The 14,109-nt window shown below is 45.9% G+C and overlaps 1 protein-coding gene across 3 annotated transcripts in view; it reads left to right on the forward strand.

The window, feature by feature from the left end:
* Positions 1–8,639, forward strand: part of mark4a (MAP/microtubule affinity-regulating kinase 4a) — a 61,129-nt gene extending 52,490 nt beyond the window's left edge. The window contains exons 16-18 of one of the 3 annotated variants that reach the window (XM_037762716.1): positions 2,323–2,406; positions 8,060–8,104; positions 8,207–8,300. In XM_037762716.1, coding sequence (XP_037618644.1) covers positions 2,323–2,406; position 8,060 — 85 coding nt within the window. In that variant the 3' untranslated portion in view covers positions 8,061–8,104; positions 8,207–8,300. Of the gene's footprint in view, positions 1–2,322; positions 2,407–8,059; positions 8,105–8,206 lie in introns of all 3 variants that reach the window. The other 2 variants (XM_037762715.1, XM_037762714.1) reach the window with 2 other exon arrangements.
* The last annotated feature ends 5,470 nt before the right edge of the window (positions 8,640–14,109 follow it).

Raw genomic sequence — 14,109 nt, forward strand, 5'->3', positions numbered from 1 at the left:
GGATAAGATTAAAGCATTAGCTGTTCCTGATATACTGGATAGATTAACTGCAGTAGCTGTTCCTAATATACTGGATAGATTAACTACAGTAGCTGTTCCTGATATACTGGATAGATTAACTGCAGTAGCTGTTCCTTATATACTGGATAGATTAACTGCAGTAGCTGTTCCTTATATACTGGATAGATTAACTGCAGTAGCTGTTCCTGATATATGATAGATTAACTGCCAGTAGCTGTTCCTAATATACTGGATAGATTAACTGCAGTAGCTGTTCCTTATATACTGGATAGATTAACTGCAGTAGCTGTTCCTTATATACTGGATAGATTAACTGCAGTAGCTGTTGATTATACTGGATAGATTAACTGCAGTAGCTGTTCCTTATATACTGGATAGATTAACTGCAGTAGTGTTCCTTATATACTGGATAGATTAACTGCAGTAGCTGTTCCTAATATACTGGATAGATTAACTGCAGTAGTTTCCTTATATACTGGATAGATTAACTGCAGTAGCTGTTCCTTATATACTGGATAGATTAACTGCAGTAGCTGTTCCTTATTACTGGATAGATTAACTGCAGTAGCTGTTCCTAATATACTGGATAGATAACTGCAGTAGCGTTCCTGATAACTGGATAGATTAACTGCAGTAGCTGTTCCTAATATACTGGATAGATAACTGCATTAGCTGTTTCCTAATATACTGGATAGATAACTGCAGTAGCTGTTCCTTATATACTGGATAGATTAACTGCAGTAGCTGTTCCTTATATACTGGATAGATTAAATGCAGTAGCTGTTCCTAATATACTGGATAGATTAACTGCAGTAGCTGTTCCTTATATACTGGATAGATTAACTGCAGTAGCTGTTTCCTAATATACGGGATAGATTAACTGCATTAGCTGTTCCTAATATACTGGATAGATTAACTGCAGTAGCTGTTCCTTATTATACTGGATAGATTAACTGCAGTAGCTGTTCCTTATATACTGGATAGATTAACTGCAGTAGCTGTTCCTATATACTGGATAAGATAACTGCAGTAGCTGTTCCTTATATACTGGATAGATACTGCAGTAGCTGTTCCTAAGTATACTGGATAGATTAACTGCAGTAGCTGTTCTTATATACTGGATAGATTAACTGCAGTAGCTGTTCCTTATATACTGGCTAGATTAACTGCAGTAGCTGTTCCTAATATACTGGATAGATTAACTGCAGTAGCTGTTCCTATATACTGGATAGATTAACTGCATTAGCTTGTTCCTAATATACGGATAGATTAACTGCATTAGCTGTTCCTTAATATACTGGATAGATTAACTGCAGTAGCTGTTCCTAATATATGGATAGATTAACTGCAGTAGCTGTTCCTTATATACTGGATAGATTAACTGCAGTAGCTGTTCATTATACTAATGGATAGATTAACTGCAGTAGCTGTTCCTATATACTGGATAGATTAACTGCAGTAGCTGTTCCTTATATACTGGATAGATTAAACCTGCAGTAGCTGTTCCTTATATACTGGATAGATTAACTGCAGTAGCTGTTCCTTATTATACTGGATAGAATTAACTGCAGTAGCTGTTCCTAATATACTGGATAGATTAACTGCAGTAGCTGTTCCTTATATACTGGATAGATTAACTGCAGTATGCTGTCCTTATATACTGGATAGATTAAACTGCAGTAGCTGTTCCTAATATACTGGATAGATTAACTGCAGTAGCTGGTTCCTTATATACTGGATAGATTAACTGCAGTAGCTGTTCCTAATATACTGGATAGATAACTGCAGTAGCTGTGTTTTGAACAATGTGTGACTTTGTGTGTATTTACATTAACATATGAGGATGATGCAGCGTGGTTGTTGTTGTTGTTGTTGTTGTGAAGTCCTTCCTGTCAGCTGGAGCGCAGCTGGATGTGGATCAGAACGTTGTTATCACCGAGGGCCTTTTGGCGAGCCCGTCTGTGGCCCCGGATTATCCTCCGCACCCCCCTCCCAGTCGTCATAATCACACATGTCTAATCTTATCAAAACTCAGCTTTATCCTCGCCAATCAGTTCCTGCTGCGCTCTCTCTCCACCACTGGCTCTGCTGTGATTCAATATATTCTCTCTTATCCCCCCCATCTCTCTCTCTCTCTCTCTCTCACCCTTCTCCTCTCCCTTCTCTCTCTCTTTCTCTCTCTCTCTCTCTTTTCTCTCTCTCTCTCTCTCTCTCGTCTCTCTTTTCTCTCTCTCTCTTTCTCTTACCCGTATTCCCTCTTTTTTCTCTCTTTATCTCGTTGTGCCCCCCCCACCGTATCAGGGTCAACCTTGACCCGTCCAAGCGCCTAGGGCTCAAACAAATCAGTCTCGGGTTGTACTCTTCCACATGGATCAAAAACAGTTAGTAAGTTCCCATGACTCCGTCTCTGTCTTCTCTTCTCCGTCTCTATCTCTGTCTCTCTCTCTGTCTTCTCTCTCTGTCTCTCTCTGTCTTCTCTCTCTGTCTTCTCTCTCCATCTCTGTCTCTATCTCTGTCTCTGTTCTCCGTCTCTGTCTCTAATCTCTCTCTCTGTCTCTGTCTCCGTCTCTATCTCTGTCTCTGGCTCTGTCTCTGTCTCCGTCTTCTGTCTCCGTCTCTTATCTCTGTCTCTATCTCTGTCTCTGTCTCTGTCTCCGTCTTCTCTCTCCGTCTCTATCTCTGTCTCTCTCTCTGTCTTCTCTCTCTGTCTCTCTCTGTCTTCTCTCTCTGCTCTTCTCTCTCCATCTCTGTCTCTATCTCTGTCTCTGGTCTCCGTCTCTGTCTCTATCTCTCTCTCTGTCTTCTCTCTCTGTCTCTCTCTCTGTCTTGGCTCTGTCTCTGTCTCCGTCTTCTCTCTCCATCTCTCTCTCTGTCTCTGTCTCTGGCTCCGTCTCTCGGTCTCTATCTCATCTCTTGTCTCCGTCTCTGTCTCCGTCTCTCTCTCTGGCTCTGTCTCTGTCTCTCTCCTCTCCGTCTCCTCTCTCCCTCTCTGTCTTCTCTCTCTGTCTCCGTCTCTCTCTGTCTCTCTCCCCTCTCCGTCTCCTCTCTCCCTCTCTGTCTTCTCTCTCTGTCTCCGTCTCTCTCTGTCTCTAGCTCCGTCTCTGCCTCCGTCTCCGTCTCTGTCTTCTCTCTCTGTCTTCTTCCTCGTCTGCCTGTGCCGCTCCATCCGTCTGCATGAGCTCTCCATCCCTCCATCTATGAATTAGTGCTCGTCTGCATGACTTGTTAATCGTCTTATACCGTGGTGGTCTCCCGCAGACGCATGGTCCGTTTCAGGGTCAGTGTCATGACAACGAGTCCTTTATGACCCTTAGAAACGGTGTTTCATGTTTTCAAGTTGTGTTTGTGGTCGATGGTTGAAAGCCACTAAATGTTTATTCCATGTGTTGTTGGATGGACAGGAATGTTTAGTGTCTTTAGAACAGGGGTCAGAAACTGTAGCTCTCAGCTCCTCTCCAGTGGATTTTCAGCTCCTCTCCAGTAGATCTTGCAGCTCCTCTCCAGGTAGATCTTTAGCGTCCTCTCCAGTAGATTTTAGATCCTCTCCAGTGGATCTTCAGCTCCTCTCCAGTAGATCTTCAGCTTCCTCTCAGTAGATCTTTAGCTCCTCCAGTGGATCTTCAGCCTCTCCAGTAGATCTTCAGCTCCTTCAGTAGATCTCAAGCTACTCTCCAGTGATCTTTAGCTCCTCTCCAGTGGATCTTTAGCTCCTCTCCAGTGGATCTTCAGCTCCTCTCCAGTAGATCTTTAGTTCCTCTCCAGTGGATCTTTAGTCCTCTCCAGTAGATCTTTAGCTCCTCTCAGTGGATCTTTAGCTCCTCTCCAGTAGATCTTTAGCTCCTCTCCAGTAGATCTTCAGCTCTCCAGTAGATCTTTAGCTCCCTCAGTAGATCTTTAGCTCCTCTCCAGTGGATCTTTAGTCCTTTCCAGTGGATCTTCAGCTCCTCTCCAGTAGATCTTCAGTTCCTCTCCAGTAGATCTTTAGCTCCTCTCCAGTAGATCTTAAGTTCCTCTCCAGTGGATCTTTAGCTCCTCTCCAGTGGATCTTCAGCTCCTCTCCAGTAGATCTTTAGCTCCTCCAAGGATATTTAGTTCCTCTCCAGTAGATCTTTAGCTCCTCTCCAGTGGATCTTCAGCTCCTCTCCAGTAGATCTTTAGTTCCTCCTAGTAGATCTTCAGCTCCTCTCCAGTGGATCTTTAGCTCCTCTCCAGTGGATCTTTAGCTCCCTCCAGTGGATCTTCAGCTCCTCTCTAGTAGATCTTCAGCTCCTTCCAGTGGATCTTTAGTTCCTCTCCAGTGATCTTTAGCTCCTCTCCAGTAGATCTTTAGCTCCTCCCAGTAGATCTTCAGCTCCTCTCCAGTGGATCTTTAGCTCCTTCCAGTGGATCTTTAGTCCTCTACAGTAGATCTTTATCCTCTCCAAGGATCTTTAGTTCCTCTACCAGTAGATCTCAGTTCTCTCCAAACGGATCTTAAGTCCTCTCCAGTGGATCTTTAGCTCCTCTCCAGTAGATCTTTAGTTCCTCTCCAGTGGATCTTTAGTCCTCTCCAGTAGACTTCAGTTCCTCCATGGATCTTTGCTCCTCTCCAGTGGATCTTAAGCTCCTCTCCAGTGGATCTTCAGCTCCTCTCCAGTAGATCTTTAGTTCCTCTCCAGTGGATCTTCAGCTCCTCTCAGTAGATCTCAGCTCCTCTCCAGTGGATCTTTAGCTCCTCTCCAGTGGATCTTCAGCTCTCTAAGTGGATCTTAGCTCCTCTCCAGTTAGATCTTCAGTTCCTCTCCAAACGGATCTTAAGTTCCTCTCCAGTGGATCTTTAGCTCCTCTCCAGTAGATCTTTAGTCCTCTCCAGTGGATCTTTAGTTCCATCAGTGGATCTTCAGCTCCCTCCAGTGGATCTTAGCTCCTCTCCAGTAGATCTTTAGTTCCTCTCAGTGGATCTTCAGCTCCTCTCAGTGGATCTTTAGTTCCTCTCCAGTGATCTTCAGTCCTCCAGTAGATCTTTAGTTCCTCTCCAGTGGATCTTAGCTCCTCTCCAGCAGATCTTTAGTTCTCTCCAGTGGATTCTAGTTCCTCTCCAGTGGATCTTAGCTCCTCTCCAGTAGATCTTTAGTTCCTCTCCAGTAGATCTTCAGTTCCTCTCCAGTGGATCTTTAGTTCCTCTCCAGTGGATACTTTAGTTCCTCCAGTGGATCTTTAGCTCCTCTCCAGTAGATCTTTAGTCCTCTCCAGTAGATCTTCAGCTCCTCTCAGTAGATCTTTAGCTCCTCTCCAGTAGATCTTTAGCTCCTCTCCAGTGGATCTTTAGTTCCTTTCCAGTGGATCTCAGCTCCTCTCCAGTAGATCTTCAGTTCCTCTCCAGTAGATCTTTAGCTCTCTCCAGTAGATCTTAAGTTCCTCTCCAGTGGATCTTTAGCTCCTCTCCAGTGGATCTTCAGCTCCTCTCCAGTAGATCTTTAGCTCCTCCTCCAATGGATATTAGCTCCTCTCCAGGATCTTAGCTCCTCTCAGTGGATCTTCCGCTCCTCTCCAGTAGATCTTTAGCCTCTCTAGTAGATCTTTCAGCTCCTCTCCAGTGGATCTTTAGCTCCTCTCCAGTGGATCTTTAGCTCCTCTCCAGTGATCTTTAGCTCCTCTCCAGTGGATCTTTAGTCCTCTCTAGTAGATCTTCAGCTCCTCTCCAGTGGATCTTTAGTTCCTCTCCAGTGGATCTTTAGCTCCTCTCCAGTAGATCTTTAGCTCCTCTCCAGTAGATCTCAGCTCCTCTCCAGTGGATCTTAGCTCCTTTCCAGTGGATCTTAGTTCTCTCCAGTAGATCTCTTAGTTCCTCTCCACGGATCTTTAGTTCCTCTCCAGTAGATCTTCAGTTCCTCTCCAACGGATCTTAAGTTCCTCTCCAGTGGATCTTTAGCTCCTCTCCAGTAGATCTTTAGTTCCTCTCCAGTGGATCTTTAGTTCTCTCTCCAGTAGATCTTCAGTTCCTCTCCAGTGGATCTTTGCTCCTCTCCAGTGGATCTTAAGCTCCTCTCCAGTGGATCTTCAGCTCCTCTCCAGTAGATCTTTAGTCCTCTCCAGTGGATCTTCAGCTCCTCTCCAGTAGATCTTCAGCTCCTCTCCAGTGGATCTTTAGCTCCTCTCCAGTGGATCTTCAGCTCTCTCCAGTGGATCTTAGCCTCTCCAGTAGATCTTCAGTTCCTCTCCAACGGATCTTAAGTTCCTCTCCAGTGGATCTTTAGCTCCTCTCCAGTAGATCTTTAGTTCCTCTCCAGTGGATTTTAGTTCCTATCCAGTGGATCTTCAGCTCCTCTCCAGTGGATCTTCAGCTCCTCTCCAGTAGATCTTTAGTTCCTCCCAGTGGATCTTCAGCTCCTCTCCAGTGGATCTTTAGTTCCTCTCCAGTAGATCTTAGTTCCTCTCCAGTGGATCTTAGCTCCTCTCCAGTAGATCTTTAGTTCCTCTCCAGTGGATCTTTAGTTCCTCTCCAGTGGATCTTTAGCTCCTCTCCAGTAGATCTTTAGTCCTCTCCAGTAGATCTTCAGTTCCTCTCCAGTGGATCTTTAGTTCCTCTCCAGTGGACTTTTAGTCCTCTCCAGTGGATCTTCAGCTCCTCTCCAGTAGATCTTTAGTTCCTCTCCAATAGATCTTTAGTTCCTCTCCAATAGATCTTCAGTTCCTCTCCAGTAGATCTTTAGTCCTCTCCAGTAGATCTTCAGTTCTCTCCAGTGGATCTTTAGTTCCTCTCCAGTGATCTTCAGCTCCTCTCCAGTAGATCTTTAGTTCCTCTCCAATAGATCTTTAGTTCCTCTCCAGTAGATCTTAGTTCCTCTCCAGTGGATCTTTAGTTCCTCTCCAATAGATCTTTAGTTCCTCTCCAGTAGATCTTCAGCTCCTCTCCAGTAGATCTTTAGTTCCTCTCCAATAGATCTTTAGTTCCTCTCCAGTGGATCTTTAGTTCCTCTCCAATAGATCTTTAGTTCCTCTCCAATAGATCTTTAGTTCCTCTCCAGTAGATCTTTAGTTCCTCCCAGTGGATCTTAGTCCTCTCCAGTAGATCTTCAGTTCCTCTCCAGTGGATCTTTAGTTCCCTCTCCAGTGGATCTTTAGTTCCTCTCCAGTGGATCTTCAGCTCCTCTCCAATAGATCTTTAGTTCCTCTCCAGTAGATCTTTAGTTCCTCTCAATAGATCTTCAGTTCCTCTCCAGTGGATCTTTAGTCCTCTCCAGTAGATCTTCAGTTCCTCTCCAGTGGATCTTTAGTTTCCTCTCCAGTGGATCTTTAGTTCCTCTCCAGTGGATCTTCAGCTCCTCTCCAGTAGATCTTTAGTTCCTCTCCAATAGATCTTTAGTTCCTCTCCAGTAGATCTTTAGTTCCTCTCCAATAGATCTTCAGTTCCTCTCCAGTGGATCTTCAGCTCCTCTCGCTGTGAACTATTATAAATGGAAATAACTGTTCTGTGTTTACATTTTCATTTTTATTTCTCGTTGTTGTAGGTCTATGGTACGACGGTACGACGGTACGACGGTACGGTATTAGGGCCACATTGAGGAAAACAAATCAATCTGAGATTTAGAGAATAAAGTCATAATATTATAAAGTAGTCATTTTATGTGTTGTTTTCTTTTTTCTCTTAAAGTTATGACTTTATTGTGTAAATCTCAGACGTGTTCTCCCTCAATGTGGTCCTAATACTCCGTAGTACATTGTCTCTCTGGCCCTCACTGCATCAGACTGATCTACTATATACTCAGACTATAAACTGTTACCTTCATCACAGTGATTAAAGGGTTAGCGGCTCCAGACAGATTTGTTTTTGATAGCAAAGGTTGCTGACCCCTGGTCATGAACAGAAGGACTGCATTTATATCTGCATGCCTTAAAGGTTATGAGGAACCGGACGAGGTGAGGACTCCCCGTCGTGCACATCATGTGCTTGTTGTTGTTGCCTGCTTGGTCTGATTGTCTGAACGCCGTCTCCTCTGAGGGTTGTGGGTCAGTCGCTGGGTTACCTCTCACTAACTCTACTCTGTTTGTCCTGCAGGGTCACAAATGAATCTGAGGGAATCAGGAGATTTGCGGTCACAAGGTGAGTGCAGGTGTTCCAGCTGCTTGGAAAGATAGATGATTTCCTGTGTTTATGAGACAAGTAGAGACGTCCCTCCTCTCTCTCTCGCTCTTTCTCTCCCAGTTGCCATCTACCTGGGTATCAAAAAGCGTCCGAGCCCCGGGCCGTCGGACGTGGCCGGGATCTGAGAGGCGGCGGGCGGCGGGACCCTGCGGAGGTGGTTCTGGCTCTGCGGGAGGCGGCGCTCGGATGTGGCTGCCAGGTCCACCATGCCGGCCCCTTTCTGCTCTCCTGCACCCACGGCGCGGCGGGGGGCCGCGTGGCTTTCGAGGCCGAGGTGTGCCACCTTTCCACGGGCACCTCCGAGACTTCTAACGGAGTGCGCTACACGCGACTCTGGGGGACGCCGCTAGCTTTTCGGGACATTGCCACCCAAATCTCTAAGGACCTTGAACTTTGAACGGAGTGTTTGAGTGTGTGTGTGTGTGTGTGTGTGTGTGTGTGTGTGTGTGTGTGTGTTGATGTGTGTGTGCAAAGGGAGGCGGGGGGGGGGGGGGGGGAGGGGGGGGGTGGAAATAATTGAAGAAAAAAATATCAGCGAGGCGGCAGCAAGGGGGCTGGACCCGAGAGACAAGACTTCTCCTTCTGTCTCTTACATGACTACCCCCCTGCACACACACACACACACACACACACACACCGGACCCGTAAAGCCCCCCCCCCCTCCTCCACCCAATCACCCCCCCCCCCCCCCAGGTCAGCCGACATCTTCGCTGAGCGACTGCACCCCCCGGACCTGGATCAGACCTGGATCAGACCTGGATCTGGACCTGGATCCGGACCTGGATCAGACCTGGATCAGACCTGGATCTGGACCTGGATCCGGACCTGGATCAGACCTGGATCAGACGGAGTCTAGTAGAATCTTTTTTATTGCTCCTCTAGCCATAATGACTCTTTATTTTGGTATTTATTGCTCTGATCATTGTTTCTACCCGACGTCACCGTCACCGTCACCGTCACCGTCACCACTAACATCATCTCTTCGTGTACCGGACGTCATCGACCAGCCAGTCCTTTATTTTTAAACTCTTCTTATATAGAGATATATATATCCATATCTATATATAGAGAGAGATATATAGAGATATATATATATATATATATGTCACCTTAACGCCCCCCCCCCCCCTCACCGATGCTTATCTGCTGACTGTCATCACCCGGGGACACTAACGTGGATCTGGTCCGACTCAGTGATCAGGTTCAGGGTTGCGTTGCTCTCAGCAGTGACGACTGCACTGAATTAAGGTCAGTGGGAGCAGCGTTGACGGGCCTCTGAAACAGCCAATCAGAGGCTTGAGATGTGACATCTTCCACTTCATGAACCGCCTCTCAGTCACATCAGTTTCTCTGCACAAAGTCTAAATGTAGATCATGTTTATTAAACTAAATTATTATGCATACAAGATGAAATCAATACAGCTGATTTGGTTCAATATTATTAAGGTTTCATACCGTTGTTGTCGTCATAGTAATCCCTTTCCTCTGCCGGCTCTACGTGCACACATGCTGCTCTCTGGTTGGCTGGATTCCATGTTTGTCAGCGCTGGTCGTCGTCAGTTAAACTTGGTCAAAGCATTTTGGATTTCCCGCCCCGTTTCATCCCTTTACCTTCTTCTAAAGCACTAGACTGAAGACAGCAGAGACAAACAAAACGTGGCGTCGTCGCACAAACCTTGAAATGTCGCCGTCGTCCCACCGCTGAGTAACCGTAGGTTTGGTTTATTTGCTGTTCTATTGTGTGCCATGTGATCTCACCTCAGCCATCATCTCAGCGTGTTGACGGGAAACACCCTCTCCGATTACACTCTCACCTTCACACACACAGAGACAAACATGCACTTCTAAATGTCCACCCTGTCTATAAACTGGTCTGTCCATTACTGATGACTGTGGGGGGGGTGTTCTGAATCTGGAAAGGCACGATGAAGGCAGCGTGCACAGTGTTTTCTTCTTGTTAGTCCAGTTGCCTTTAAAGTGAACAACCCCCAGCGCCTTCATACAGTGCATATTTAATGTAAAATAAAATCAAAAGAGAGAGAGAGAGAAGAGAGGAAGCTTTCTGTCCTCCCTCCCTGTTTTTAGTGAATACCGTACTGTGATATTTACGTAGGCTACAGAGATCATGTTGTTTGGCTGCTGATTTACTGTTAATACTATCTCTCAGTTGTGGCTTTGCTCATGGTGACCCCAAAAACACCCCCATCATAAACCCCCCCCCCCCGACTCCCTACATTCAACAGGGACGCCGACCTCGACCCCGTCCGCCACCTTCGTACGTACGACCGACTTTTCCTTTCTAACGTCCCAACGAGCGTTTGGATTTCCTCAGCTCTTCGTTTGAGACCCTGAAACACTCCGTCCGCCGCCATCCTCACTCTCCCACCGTAGACCAACGTATGACATCATCCTCACTCTCCCACCGTAGACCAACATATGACATCATCCTCACTCTCCCACCGTAGACCAACGTATGACATCATCCTCACTCTCACGCCGTAGACCCACGTATGACATCATCCTCACTCTCCCACCGTAGACCCACGTATGACATCATCCTCACTCTCACGCCGTAGACCCACGTATGACATCATCCTCACTCTCACGCCGTAGACCCACGTATGACATCATCCTCACTCTCCCACCGTAGACCAACGTATGACATCATCCTCACTCTCACGCCGTAGACCAACATATGACATCATCCTCACTCTCCCACCGTAGACCCACGTATGACATCATCCTCACTCTCACGCCGTAGACCCACGTATGACATCATCCTCACTCTCCCACCGTAGACCCACGTATGACATCATCCTCACTCTCCCACCGTAGACCAACGTATGACATCATCCTCACTCTCATGCCGTAGACCAACGTATGACATCATCCTCACTCTCCCACCGTAGACCAACGTATGACATCATCCTCACTCTCATGCCGTAGACCAACGTATGACATCATCCTCACTCTCCCACCGTAGACCAACGTATGACATCATCCTCACTCTCCCGCCGTAGACCAACGTATGACATCATCCTCACTCTCCCGCCGTAGACCCACGTATGACATCATCCTCACTCTCCCGCCGTAGACCAACCTATGACATCATCCTCACTCTCCCGCCGTAGACCAACGTATGACATCATCCTCACTCTCCCACCGTAGACCCACGTATGACATCATCGTCACTCTCCCGCCGTAGACCAACGTATGACATCATCCTCACTCTCACGCCGTAGACCAACGTATGACATCATCCTCACTCTCCCGCCGTAGACCAACCTATGACATCATCCTCACTCTCCCACCGTAGACACATGTACGACATCATCCTCTCGGTCCCGTTTGGCGAGCGCTGTTTCATGGCGCCCAACGAGGGGAGGCCGGCGTTGACCCGTCCTCCCCCTCGGGGTGATAAGCAGACACCAATGTGGACACCAGGAGTCTGTCCTTGTCCTCTCCCTGGACGTTTCTCATTGTGGTGTATATTAGCATTAGGTAATATAGACCTCAATGCACTTTGCTTTGACTTGAATCAGCTCCTTCCAGTGTACCTGTACAGGTAATACCCAGAACTAGCCACTGGAGGGCGCCAATGTCTTAAATGTGAAACACTTCAATTTGTGGATATTTGCACAGGTACTTTATTTATTTTTTAGAATAATATCATTTAAAAAAAAAAAAACAGGATTTATATCAGTCATTTGATGGCTGTATATAAAATATATGAATATAGTATATATCTTAGAGCTCAAGGTTTATTTATAGCTAGAGCAAGGGAAGTAATTCTAGTTTAAAGCAGATTCTGTCAGTGACAATGGGGAACAAAACCAACCTGCAATCCTGCATGACTTCAGAGTTTGGGTTTTAGGGGAAAAAATGAAACATGATGCACACCTTAGGATCGGAAGCTTTGTGAAACGCAGACACGGTCGTTTTTTGGACATGAATTGATATAAAGAACTGGTGCTAAATGTGGCATCGGGTCCGTCCCCGTTCACTAAAACAAACAGGACGGCTTGAGTGAAACACAGTGACTTCACTCCACCTTGTTTGATAGAGGATAGGTTCAGTACACTCCAACTACTTAGACATGCCATGAAATGTACCACAACGTATACAAGTGTGTAAGAAAAATGTTCAGTTGTAGATCCAGCGAGGACACAAGGAATAAATTGTGCAGTTTGGTTGGACTTTAACTTGAATTTACTCCGAGTCCCTGACATGATGAAAGCCCTGGGTTGCATTCAAGCCATAGAAATGTCACGTCACTGTCTCCTGAATATGAATCGGGTTGTTTGCGAAGCCTCTCGGTTGAAATTATTGAGGTGAAATGGGCGAAAAAGCAAATAAGTTAGTGTAAAACAACTCACTCTTAGTATAAGATGGATGAACATTGTCTTAAGGTGGAATCTACTGTGAAAAATTCTTGAAAAGATTTTGTTGAGCTGATTGTTGAGTAAACGTGTGTGTACCTGCTCAAAGGTTTAGATGGTGGATGGTACAGTATTAGGACCCCAGTGGGCTCAGTATTTAACATACGCTGGAAACAGTCGATGTTATCACGCAGAAGAGACCGAAGAACACACACAGTTTGACCTGTATGAGTAATTTTACACTGCTCTGCTGTTTAATTCCTCCCCTCAGAGACTAACTGTAAACTGAGATGGAGTGGTTGTGGTTTATAAGGAGAACACGGAGCTGAAGATTAATAAAATTCACTGATGTTGGCGGGGTTTTTTTCCTTCATTTTGGCGTCTTGCTGTCACACAATCTGAATATTGGTCAAAAGCTGTTGATCATCTAACAAGGTGAGTATTGAAAGTGAGATGTTTACATGCTGTAATGTTCCCTGTATTCCCTGTCTGTCTCTTTAAGCCCCCCCCTCCTGCTCTGATTGGTCCGTCTGTCACCGCCTTCGCAGCGTCGCTGCAGTCGCCCTAACCCTAACCCAGCGTCGCCGCCATCTTGGGCAGGTCAGGACGAGCCTGTAAACACATACAAGTGAACGGGGGAGCTGCCGTTCTTCTGGATAAAGTAACGTCTATATTCGCAACCGATTTCAATGAGTGGTTTTTATATTCAAGCGTGTATAATCTACGGTGAAATACTGTAGGTTAGATTCCCCCCACAAAAAACCTTTGGTTCACTGAGAGCGATGCTCTCGTTTTCAGGAACGCCCTGATCACATTCACACCTGGAAGCTGCCCAGTACAACCTCCGACTGATCTGTTGGCCACTGAGCTCCACTGGAGCGGTTGGGGTTAAGGACCTTGCTCAAGGGCACCTCAGTGGCGGTAATGAGGGAGAGAGCTCGCTTCTCTAACCTTCAGGCCACCACGGCCCAAGTTTAAGTTACATCTTTACAAAACGTTTGCTTCCGTAGGTCATCAGATATAAGAGCTAGCTAGTGTTTATTATTGTTAGCTAAGCTAATGTTAGCTTATAGATCTTCATGTCTCACGTTACATTGTGTTTATATACGCGTCTAATATCGTAAAGGACAAAGCTGATGTCATGTCTTGGGTTTTGGAAGAGTAACGTTAACTGTAAGCTACGCTAACGTTGATACACTTCTTCTCCTCGTAGATCATAAATCCTTGAATATAATAACGACTCATTGAAATCGGTTTAGAAATGTCGACGTTGTAGTCATTTTTATCCTGAAAAACGGCAGCTGCCCCGTTCACTTGTATGTGTTTACAGGCCAGTCCTGACCTCCCCAAGATGGTGGCGACGCTGACGTATAGCAGCAACATCTATATATACACATCTATGGTGTCAACTGCAGTTTAGCTGCATTTCCACCAGTTCCACCTCTGTTCTTTCATAATTTCACAGTATAGCACCTAAACCTGAAAAAAGACATGTCCCCTTCTACAGTATGGGACCGTTAATATGTGGAGATTAGACTTTGTTATTTTCAGTTCCTCTTGCTGCAACACAAAACATCAAAATTA

This window comes from Sebastes umbrosus, unplaced genomic scaffold, assembly GCF_015220745.1.
Source record: "Sebastes umbrosus isolate fSebUmb1 unplaced genomic scaffold, fSebUmb1.pri S34, whole genome shotgun sequence".
Taxonomy (NCBI): Eukaryota; Metazoa; Chordata; class Actinopteri; order Perciformes; family Sebastidae; genus Sebastes; species Sebastes umbrosus.